The following is a 12,451-nucleotide window of genomic DNA, read 5'->3' on the forward strand; positions in this document are numbered from 1 at the left end:
TATATATATATATATATATATATATATATAGTGTCAACTCAAGGTGGCAAAACATACCTAATACTCCATACCTCCAATGGTCCTGAAGGGAGGTCCTGAAACTGCTCAGTTGTTAAAAGCAACTGGGTAAAAAAGAAATAATTAAGCAAATTAATGAAATTACTGGCTTTATTTTATCTTACTGGCCAGGGATAATTCTGCTGGGAAATGTACTTTTTGGCAAAGCATAAGCTGAAGTTACTTAATGATTTACTATTAACAGCTAAACCACAAATGGCCTCAAGTGGAAGAACAAAGTGCTTCCAAAATTAGCCTGACTGTAGAACAATTAGCATGACGGGCACAAGAATACATATAGCAACATGCAAGATCTGACTGTTGCTCAGCTTCCTCAGGCAGCAAGTCTAACAGCCATAGATGATGTCCAAAATCATGACCTGGAAACAAAACAGTCCTGGCCTTTTCGAGCAGGCAGTTTTAAGGAACGTCCCCAATTTTATTTTGCTCTCATAGGTCCAACTAGTCCATATCTGACCTATTGAACTGCAGGCCTAATTTTAAGAAAGTGCAGAATATTTGAGGGCAGGGAGAGGGTTAGACAACCATTTCCTTGCTGAAAACAGGCAATTATTAAATCAGTTCATAGATACACAATATATTATCTAAACATGAAACTATGGAGATTTATACTTATATTTAACTTATACCTCACCACAATCTAATGACTTTCAGTGGCTTATATAGTATATAACAAAAAATTAAAACATCCACAGTATGATTAAAAGGACAACAAATAGCATCATAAACTCCCCAGCTAAAAAAACAAATCAAGTAGGTAAAAAACAAAAAAGAAGTAACAGATGACACGGTGCTTAAGGTTAAGAGAATTTCAGCCCTCTGAAATAGCTTTGTTCTTAACATTTTCCTAAAAAAGCAACAATGAGGGCACTAACCTGATCTCAAAAGACTATTCCAAAACATCGGGTCAACACAGAATGGCTTCCAGCTTTAGTCTTCATCACTTCTTGGAAGAGTGGGGACAGAAGTAGCTTTACCGTACAAGATGTAGTGAGTTGGGCTGATTCTGGTGGGAGCAGGCAGTCCTGCAGGTACCCAGGGGCCAAGCTGTAATGGGCACCTTAAACTGTACCCAGAAACCAGTTAGCAACCAGTTAAGGTCCTGCAGAATTGGTGTTACCTGTTCACAGTGCTGGGAGCCCATGAGTAAGTGGGCTGTTGCATTGTGGACCAGTTTGCAGTTTCCAATAGCCTTTGTCAGAAAATTACTGTGGGTAATTTCCAGTTTAGTCTGTACCCAGTATATGCCTAGTTAATCCCTATATCCAGATCAGATCAGAGCAAGCACACACACCACTCAACTCAGCTAGCAAAAAAATATAAGTTCATCAACAATTGGCAAAATGAGATAAAAGGCAGGCAAAAGAGAGATGAGTAACAGGTAATTATTTACATTATCTATATCTCTTTATCTATTCATCAAAAAGCACCGAACTTTCCAGAACAACTGGAAACAGTACTATGGGTAATTAGTATGGACAGACCCAAAGCGAATGCCCTTTTGTCTTCCTGTTTTAACTGTTTTCTGTATATAACAATAGCAGAATAGAGAAGTAGGACACTAGGTGATCCTTCCTCTATTCTGCAGAATGTAAGAAACAATCCAACAGTGTTTAAGGGCAGCCCTGTATCATTTGCATCACAATAGTCCATTTGGGTGGTGATAAGGGCATGATATTCTAGCTAGGTCCTCCTGCACCAGGTAGGTCACAAGTTGAGCACTCTCATCCGGATGCCTTCTTAAAAGAATTATCTGTCTGTGATAAAGATTACTAGGAAATTTTCTGAGTTTAAGTTAAACCATAATTGAAGTTCATTCAGCTACTAGAAATTATGGGCGGTCTAGTCCACATGGTGGAAGATACTTTAAGCCATAGGCATCTAGTACAAGCCATAAGGGGATCACATGCTTCACGATGTCATTGTGCAAATGGCACAAGCGACCTCATTTACATAATGTGTGCAAAACATCTGGAAGCATGTGACCTATAGGCATGTGACAACCCATGGAGGCATGAGTTGGCCAGTTTTTAAGCATACATGTTTTTTTGTTGTTGTTTTCCTGTGGCTAGTTTTCAATACAGCAAAAAGCCATAACATATTTTTGGCTTTGGCTTGCCTTGTTGTGTGAACCTGGCCATTGTAGTTCGTAAACCATGGTTATATGCTACTTGGGCTTCAGCACTTGGATTGATGTTGATTAGCTGTATATATCATAGTTAGCCAAGCATGGGGAAGGTTTATGTCTGGATGAGATAATGAAGTTGCCCAGGAGTGCGACTGGCCTGGTAGCTGCCCTTGCATCTTTTTGTACCTGTTGGATCTTCAGCAGACTCTATTCCCATTGGTTTCTGCATGCAGGATATGTAGGCTGCATGTTGATTGTGCAGAAAATGCTCCCATGTGCACTTGGAATTTTTGTAGTACAGTGATACCTTTCTTCAACTGGGAAACCCAAAGATGGGCACAAAGAATTCAAACAGATTCCTCATCTATAGTACTGAGCAGACCCAGATCCGTGTAGCTTCAGCAAGGCCATGTCTAATGTGCCATCTGACGTATGTGTGCCCATGTATGTAAATGAAAGGTAAATAATTGTTTTATGGTCAGGGGCTGCAATTTTGGAGAATATTTGCTGAGGTTTGGCAGTGAAGAGCTGCATGGGACATGGCACTAAGTTGAAGATGTCATTGATGGGGATGGGTTGTCTTTTTCTGGGGGAATTATATAAACTTACTATTAGAGTCTCAGCTCAGCCATTTTACTTCTTTTAAAAAGCAGAGCCATTTGCCACCAAATTAGGGGAGGTTAGGTGGCTGCCAAAAGGGACTGGGGCACAAGGCCATGGGCTGTGGTCCCAGCACCTACTGATATTACCAGGGAAAGCAATACATTCTGCACGTTAACATGATAAGCAACCTCTGGTGGGAGGCATATCTTTGATAAATTCCTAACTGCATAAAATGTCCAAAATGATTCATTAGGAATTAAGGCTTTCAAATGCTACATCTTTCAGGGAACATTTCCAGGGCAATTCCAGACATCCATTTCCTGCTGGCAATTGATCCTGCATCATTAATTTACAAAGTGTTTTATAATATTTTATTGTATTTAAACAAAAAACGAAAAGATTCTTGTGGCCCCTCAAAGCAATTTATTATTGCTTATGTTTTTGTGCCAGAAAAGTCTTTGTTGTTTTTGTTGCTGCTAAAAACTAACAGTGTTATCTCTCTGGAAACAGTTTTATTGTACTTGTTATGACCTATTCTTCAGTGTTCCACAATTCCTAGAACAGTTTAGCCCATCAAAAGTACATCCGTATAATTATACTTATGTAGTGACATTTATTTATCTGTTGCTTAGATTTATATTCTCCCTTTTTTCTAAATGCTCAAGGTGGTTTACATGGAAATCTTTTTTCTTTTCATCCACAAAACAGACCCAGAAGGTTGCTTGGGTTGACCACAAGCCAGTGACTTTCCAGGATGAGAAAACTTGAAGTTGAGTCTCCCAGCCTTACCACCACAGGTTTAGTGTTTTGAAAACAAACAGAACACCACTAGTAGCAAAAGTAACTTAAACTTCCGGGCAAAAGATGAGCCTCTCAGAAGAAGGGATTTATGAATTGGGTCATTAACAAGTCATGTTCAGATGACCTCAAAACTCAGTAGGCACGGATCTTTGTTTCAGCCTTATTCCTGAGCTGGTGTGGTCAAGAGGGGTTGTGCTAGGTGGGAATTACAGAGGTTGTGATTCTGGATCTCTGGAGGATATTAGTTCCCAGAAGGAGGTGTCACTGGGTTCACCCTCCTTGGGCTAAAACTAGTAGTTTGCAAAATATTTCAGCAGGTGGCTGTGTGGACCTGGATACGTACAAAGCAGGGTCAGTCCTATTTTGGATGTTAAACATCCAGGAAATTCTAGAGCTCTAAGATAGACTACCAAGTTGAAGGCCATGGAAACTACAGGAATCCAATTCAACCTGAGGATATTTTTAACCCTCTTCAATTCCATTGAAAAAGTGGGGTTGGTTTGCCTTCACTTATATCTCACTATTATTCAAGCCATACCCTTCAGCAGCAAGTGATGCAGCCTCATGCTCCAAGGCAGCCCCATAATTGTTTTGGATCCAACTCCGGTGTTGCTGGGCCTGCTATCCGAGGTTGATGCGCACAAGAGTCCAAAACACGAGGCTGCCAGTTCCTCTCCTAGCTATTTACTTTCAGCGGTGTATTGGATTACAGCCTAAACCACAGCGGGTTTAGGGAAAAAAAACTTCCTCCATTAGTCCTATGGGGAAAAAAGAACTCCTAGGAAAAAAACCTCCTCCGCCAATCTTTGTACGCTACTTTAAATGCGCGCACCTCTTGCTCTCTTTATGAGCCCGTCTTGCGAGAGGTGTTTTGCTTTAGCTGCCAAACGTTTAAAGCCGCCTCTCCTCTACCTCCCCCCGTTTTCCTCTGCCATTGATGGTGCATTGGCTGACAGCAGCTGCTCGGAATCTGCAGTGACTCCATGCGGTCACGAGGGGGAATACCTCCCGCTTTCTCTTTTATGCGAGTGCGGGTGTCTCTCCCTGCCTGCCTGCTCCTCCTCACAAAAGATTTGGGCGAATTCCTTTCTCCGGGTTTTCAAGCCATCTTTTAAAAATCCATCCCGCTCTCTCGCGTTGAAAACTGGAGCTGTGTCGGGAAGCGAGAGACGGGAGACAGAAGGAGGAAGCTTACAGGGAGCAGGAAAAAGAAGGAAGGAAGGAAGGATTGGGGAAGCAACTGATAAGCAGGCGAAGAAGGTGGCCGGGGACGCGGCGCAGTCGCTGCTTTCCGAAAGCGAAAGGATCCAGACCGCGAAGGGGATCACCATGGGCGATAACGCGTCTCCCGATGCCGGCTGCTAGCAAGTGAAGGGGCTTGGGTGAGGAGAAGGAGGCGGTGGAAGCAGCTCCCGATCCCGCAGCCGGGTTGCACAGAGCCCGGGGAGCAGAGGCTCGCTGCTCGGACGGCTGGCTGCTGGGCTTGGAAGGAAAAAGCGGGCTGGGAAGCGGCGACATCCACGTAAGTGCGGCGCCTCAGGCTTTGGCCATGCCTTTCGCCAAGAGGATCGTGGAGCCCCAGAGGCTGTGCCGGCAGCAGCACATCGCTTCGGTGCTGGACGAGGGCTCCGGCTTCGAGCTTCCCCAGCCAGGGAGCCACCGAGAAGAGCCCGGGGAGGCGGTGGACGAGCCGGAGGAAGAGACTCCGGCTGGGCTAGCTGCCGCGGTCCCCGCGGATGGGAAGGAGAACCAGGAGGCGGCGGCGGCGGCGGCGCTGGTGATGTTGGATCTGTGCTCGGTCAGCAATGTGGCTCTCTCGAGGATCCTCCGGCAGCTCTCCGATGTGGCCAAGCATGCCTGCACCCTCTTCCAAGAGATCGAGAGCGAGATCCAGATCACTCACCGCAGGGTCCAGGCGCTGCACAGCCGGATTGGCGGCGTCCAAACCATTTTACACAGTTTGGATCCCAAGCAGGAGGCAGTGCGTAAGTGGAAGACGCCTTTCCCTCCTTTGCCTTCCCCTTGAGGCGACCTCGGCGTTGGCTCACCTTAACCTCGGCTATCTTTCGTAGCGCTCTTAAGGGGAGTCGGGTGCCTGGGAGACAATCTGCGGATGGCTCTTGGCTCTTAGCTCTTTTTCTTCACTTTTTAGGGGGGTGGGTGTGGGGTGGGGAATGGAAGCGGGATTTGCTCTGATGGATGAGATCGCTGATGCCAAGGGGGCGAGGAAGGTAAAATGATGCTGCTTGGGCATCTCAGGGAGGTGTGGCCCTGAATCCATGAACGCGGCTTTTCCCAATATTTTCCCCCGCCGCCCTTCGTTCTGTCTGCTGAAAGGATGCGGCTCCGGAAGACAAAAGTTTTCCCCTCTGCGGGAAGTGCAGAGATGGGACAGATTCGCCGACGTGGGGGGTAAATGGAGCGGAAGGTTCCGTGGCTGAGCTGAACTGTGTGGAAAGTTGGTTGGGGTGTGCGCGCGCCTTTCATCTGAATGTGCTGTATCTTTCAAAAGGGCTTTAGAGTTGTTTTGGTTTCCCAAGAGATTGCCAGAGAAAACGCGGTGGGTGGCATGGAGATGAGCCGCGGATCGCCTTTCAGGCATCCCGTCCTCCCACCTGCCTCGAGTCCGCATCCTCGAGCTCTCGGCTCTCCCCTCCGCCGCAGAGGGGAGAACCGCCGTTCCTTGGGCTAGAAGGAGAGCGAGTGATTTCCCCCGTGGAAAACGGAGCGGCGATGCGCGGGAGACGCCTAACGTGCTGGGAGGGGATCAGTCGCTGATCTCATGCGGAAGGTGAAGCGCGGGGGGCGGGGAGAGGAGAGACAGAGGAGTCCCCGGCTACAGCTGCAGGATAAGGAAGGGGGGCGGAGGGGGCAGCCTGCGTTCAGCCCCCCGAGACTTTGCAGCGATCTGCCTGACCCACTTTTCTGAGGCTGAGACTGGAAAGTGGGCAGGGGGAGGCTCGCTTGGTGCATGCGTGAGGGAGGCGTGCGGCGCGAGATGGGGGTCCGCCCCGCCCCCTCCCTCCCCTGAACCGACAAGGTGACCATTCTGCAGTGGTGACAGACGAGCCTCCGTGTCTGCCGTGCCGCTTCGCGGAGAAACCGATGGTTCTGCTGGCCGTGATGGTGAAGCGTCTAACGGAGGACACGGGGGAAGAAGGAAAGCATTTTAGCGTAGCTTTTCCCAGCCTCTGTCCGCCAAATGTGTGGGATTCCTAAACCCAAACCAGCACGCCCAATCTCTGGAGGACGCCGACTACCCCCGCCCTTTTCGGTGGCCACTGTGAGGGGGGTTGTAAATGGTCTCCCGCCACTCGTCTAATCCATTACAGAATTTTGCACTGCTTTAAACGGGACCATTAGGATATAATCTGAAAGGATATACTGTATCTGAAAAGCAGCCTATAAATAAGCAAACAAAAAATGTTAGCTTTGGGAAAAATGTCAGATGGTCAGGCAGAACTGGATGGCTAGAATCTGTGGATCACACACTCAGGAATATGAATGGTTCCCATATAAAAATATCTAGGTTAGATCAGCCAAAGCCTTCTGCAAAGTGTTAGCTCAGCATTCCCCAGTCTGCTTTCCTCTTGGCTGAGAATTCTGAAAATTATGCTCCAAGTCAGGGCTGTGTGTGTGCACCAGTTTGGGGAAGGCTGGAAGGGTATATTTAATCAGCGATATCAGCCTTCCCTGACGTAGTCCCTTGGGAAGTATTGGAAAGGAATTTGACTTTGCTGTCTGGAAATTATGGAAGTTGTTGGCCATCACATCTGGGAACACTAGATTGGGGGAGGTAGCACTAGAGGTTTCATGGATGTGTCCTGTCTTGTATGTAGTTCTATCTCTCCCTTTAGTCCCTTCACAAAGGGTGTTTATCCATAAGATCTTCACCCTCCAAGTTTATCCTTTGAAGTTCTCAACTGATTTATGGTTACCAGTCACCTAGAACCAATCACTCCCTGATTTGGGGTGACCGGCTACTGCTTAAATAAGCCTTCCCCAGTCTGGTGCTTCCAAATGAACTAGGATTGAACTTGAAATTCCCAACAAATATGGCTGTTTCAAAGTACAATCTCAGTCTTGTTTCTGAATGTGCTGATGATTTTCTTTTTCTGCTTCATAATAATTAGCCCATACTGTGTTCTTGCCCCGAATGCAAAAGCTAAGGTGAGCGCATGATTTCTAACAGCTACTAACATCTGCTCTGTATGATGTCTACAGTGATTTATGGTACCTTTTTGTGTCTCCATGTCAAGAGCTAATGTTTTTTATCTGTTTAAAGCAAGCTTTAAGCTTTGCTTAAAGGTGTCACACACTGATCCTTTTCTTCTCTATAGGTAGAGCCCAGCCCCAGAACAATGGCCTAGGTTAGTTGGTACTTATTCATTATTTTATAAATGTCTAACCCTACAGTTCTGAAAAATTAGAGGAGGAATTCAATAGAAAGGTGCAGAATATTGTGGGGATACAGTTGACTTCCAGGGAGTTATGGGTTTGATTGTTGTTTGTTTTAGTTTTTGGATATAGCAGATGGACATTTTGAGCTATACAGCTGGAAACATCGATCTTCCATAGACTTCTCCTGACCTGAGAGTACATAAGTTCCTGCTATTAGTCAGAAGAACATAATAGAGCTTTAAAGTAAGACGAGTAAGCACTGAGTTTAGAATAGTTTTTGTGAAGCTAGTGCTCTTCAGATATATCAGACCACATCTTTCAATATTTCCAGTCACCAGTGTCTCCAGCCAACTGGAGTTATGGTCTGACATATCTGAAACATGGGGAAATCTGGATTAGAACCCCAACATTTGTGGTTGAATTCTAGGTTAAAGAACCATTCCAAATATGACAAGCGGGATCTATGAACTTTGTGGTATCCACCATCTTAGTCCTTGCCTGTATTTCTGTACAACAAGCCACTATGATTCTTTACCTGTTTAATTTCCTTGGTTCCTTTCAATAATATGCTGCTTTGAGTTCAATAAATATATACTAAAGGTATTGAATATTCTTTACTGAAAGTACCTACCTTTCTCTGCAGGCCTACAGTGTATACACAAAGGGAATTATTACTATACCTGTTTGTTATAGAAGGAGCTGTGATTCAGTAATAGAGGACTTGCTTTTCATTGACTAGGATAGTTCTTGACATTTCTGAGGAGCAGGTTTGATTTATTTCTACTAATCCTAAAGAGATACTGCCAGTCTGTTCTGGAAAAGGTGAATTTTATTTATTTCTCACATTTACATAGCCACCCATCTCATAAAAGGTGACTCTGTCTTATCTGGCATGTGGCTATTTATGACAAATATCTAAATTTGGATACTAAAGTTGTATTGTATCTTCTTGGTGATTTGACTATAGATGGTTCAAAAGGTATACTCTGAAGACACACAATGCAGTGATCTTGCTAAGTGGTTTCGGGCTGCCTACAGCCTGGTCGAGTGGTGAGTTGGAAATCCCACTTGTGTTGTCTGTTGTCTGTTTATTTTATTATAAAGCATACAACAGCAAGCATTCTGTAAGTAGTTAGTATGTCAGCTGTTGAGCTCTGCCATGGAGAAAATGTGGGATATAAACTCATTAAAGCAAACTTCAGGAAGAATTTGACAGCAGTCTTCTAAGGAAAGTATATAATTTAGAGATGGAATGAATAATCCAGTGTGATGTGGTGAAGGCCTATATCAGGGGGACCTTGGTTCAAGTCCAGCCATGGAATTTCACTGGGTAACGTGCCTGCCTTATTCTCAGCTCAAACTGGCATTGGTATTAATAAAAAATTGGGGGATTTTTTATTAACACCAAAGTTAATAAAAAACAAAACTGTATGCTCTCTTGAGTTCCTGGAGGAAAGGTGGGATATAAATCTAACAAATAGCCTGAAAGTTAAGATCCACAGGAGAGGCCCTTTTGAAGATCCCTTAATCTCAGAGGCCTGTCTTTCTTGGGTGTGTAGAAGGATCTTCTTCTCCTATATTGCTCCCAGGCTATGAGACCTACTCCTTTGAGGGCTGAATTTGGCCCTCAGATTTGGTCTAGTGGTTAAGGCGCTGGGCTAGAAACCAGGAGACCGAGAGTTCTAGTCCCACCTTAGGCCTGAAAGCCGGCTGGGTGACCTTGGGCCAGTCCCTCTCTCTCAGCCCAACCCACCTCACAGGGTGGTGGTTGTGGGGAAAATAGGAGGAGGAAGGAATATTAGGTGTGTTCCCCATCTTGAGTTATTTATATTAAAAAAAATAAAATAAAGGCGGGATAGAAAATAAATAAATAAATAAATAAAGTGCAAAGAGATCTCTCCTTTGCAAGGTTTTGATTTTCGTATTTACTTTATTGTCAGTTTTAGTCTGTGTTTTAAACTCTTTGATGTTTTGGTGGTTAAACAGCTTGTTAGCAGCTTTGAGTGTTCAATACAGCTACATAAAGAGGTATAAAGCACATAAATAAATAAACTCATAATTTGTCACCGAGCCCAAACCAAGGGTTTCCAACTCTCTAACTTCCTAATAAGAACCATGTAAAACTCTCCATGGAAGCTGATGAAGAAAGTGAAGTCGGAAAATGCTGTAAAGTAATTCCATTCCAGTTTATGCCTTCAGATACATCTACTCTCATTTGCAGGAAGATGTGATGGAGGAAGATGTGATGCCAGCATACCTGAATATATTCACCTATTTCTGTTTATTTTCATATGTTTCACATCCTCACCCTTCCAAGTCTGTGATATTTTCAGATGCTGCTTTTCTTACACAATAACTCTTCCTCACTGTGTAGTGTCAAGATGTTATCATCTTCCATATGCGACAATACTTTCTCACCATTATTTGCATTTTTTTATAACCATAAAAAGTATATATAATAGGGAGAAGAAAATCCCTGTAGATCCCATGATTATATATCCCTGATGCCTTTTGATCAGTAGTGCTAAGACCATTGTCTGGAAGCCAACAGATTGCCCTTCAGACTACTTCCATTGGTCTCAACTAGCATAGTTGTAGATATCAGGTGGACATAAAATGGAAAAATCTACCTAGACCATGTGTTTCTTCAAATCTCCATAAAGACCTGTTTTCTGCTGAACTTGCTGCAGCATAATGCGCAGTTATATTTCCAAAAGCCACTGAGAAATAATGTTTTTAATTAATGCTGCAAATTTAGCACGTATAGACACTCATTTTGTAGTGGAAAAATGTTGTTTATTAAGCCATTAGATTGCCTTGCAGTTGTGAAGACAATTGGTGCTGTGACATCCCTAATTGCAGCACAGCAAGGATGCTTGTGAAGCTGAGAAGTGCTATATCTGGGTTTTCCCCCTCATTCTGAAAATATACTTAATTTAATTGGAAATAATTAACTCCATCCCGGCAAAAGAGAAACAACATGAAGATGAATGTACGCAGTGTAGAATCATAGAGTTGGAAGGGGCCATTGAGTCCAACCTACTGCTTAATGCAAGAATCCAAATTAAAACTTCCTAACAAATTGCCAGATGTACAAGCTGGGTTTAGAAAAGGCAGAGGAACTAGGAACCAAATTGCCAATATCCGCTGGATAGTGGAAAAAGGCAGGGAGTTTCAGAAAAACATCTATTTCTGTTTTATTGACTATTCTAAAGCCTTGGACTGTGTGGACCATAACAAATTGTGGCAAGTTCTTAGTGGTATGGGGATACCAAGTTATCTTGTATGCCTCCTGAAGAATCTGTATAACGACCAAGTAGCAACAGTAAGAACAGACCACGGAACAACGGACTGGTTTAAGATTGGGAAAGGAGTACGGCAGGGCTGTATACTCTCACCCTACCTATCCAACTTGTACACAGAACACATCATGCGACATGCTGGGCTAGATGAATCCAAGGCTGGGGTTAAAATCACTGGAAGAAACATTAACAATCTCAGATAGGCAAATGACACCACTTTGATGACTGAAAGTGAGGAGGAACTGAGGAGCCTCATGATGAAGGTGAAAGAAGAAAATGCAAAAGCTGGCTTGCAGCTAAACCTCAAAAAAACCAAGATTATGGCAACCAGCTTGATTGATAACTGGCAAATAGAGGGAGAAAATGTAGAGGCAGTGACAGGCTTTGTATTTCTAGGCGCAAAGATTATCCCAGATGCTGACTGCAGCCAGGAAATCAGAAGACGTTTAATCCTTGGGAGGAGAGCAATGACAAATCTCAATAAAATAGTTAAGAGCAGAGACATCACACTGACAACAAAGGTCCACATAGTCAAAGCAATGGTATTCCCAGTAGTAACATATGGCTGCGAGAGCTGGACCATAAGGAAGGCTGAGAGAAGGAAGATAGATGCTTTTGAACTGTGGTGTTGGAGGAAAATTCTGAGAGTGTCTTGGACTGCAAGAAGATCAAACCAGTCCATCCTACAGGAAATAAAGCCAGACTGCTCACTTGAGGGAATGATATTAAAGGCAAAACTGAAATACTTTGGCCACATAATGAGAAGACAGGACACCCTGGAGAAGATAATGATGCTAGGGAGAGTGGAAGGCAAAAGGAAGAGGGGCCGACCCAGGACAAGATGGATGGATGACATTCTAGAGGTGACAGATTCGACCTTGGGGGAGCTGGGGGTGTTGACGACCAACAGGAAGCTCTGGCGTGGGCTGGTCCATGCAGTCACGTAGAGTCGGAAGCGACTGAATGAATAAACAAAGAAAACAAATGGTTGCCTAAATTTTGCTTGAAAATATGATGGGTTCTATTGTCAAATTGCTCTTACTGTGAGAACATATCTCCTATAGTACTGTTCTGTTAGACTATGCCTTCCTATAACTTAAACCGTTTATTCCATGGAATGGTAGAGAACAGCTCCTGA

The 12,451-nt window shown here is 44.1% G+C and overlaps 1 protein-coding gene across 1 annotated transcript in view; it reads left to right on the forward strand.

The window, feature by feature from the left end:
- The first annotated feature begins 4,656 nt into the window (after window positions 1–4,656).
- NHS (NHS actin remodeling regulator) overlaps window positions 4,657–12,451 on the forward strand; it is a 253,238-nt gene continuing 245,443 nt past the window's right edge. Inside the window, exon 1 of the mRNA XM_063305136.1 lies at window positions 4,657–5,595. Within this exon, the coding sequence (XP_063161206.1) occupies window positions 5,160–5,595 (436 nt within the window). The 5' untranslated portion in view covers window positions 4,657–5,159. The remainder of the gene's footprint in view (window positions 5,596–12,451) is intronic.

The sequence above is a fragment of the Candoia aspera genome, chromosome 5 (assembly GCF_035149785.1).
Source record: "Candoia aspera isolate rCanAsp1 chromosome 5, rCanAsp1.hap2, whole genome shotgun sequence".
Lineage (NCBI taxonomy): Eukaryota > Metazoa > Chordata > Lepidosauria > Squamata > Boidae > Candoia > Candoia aspera.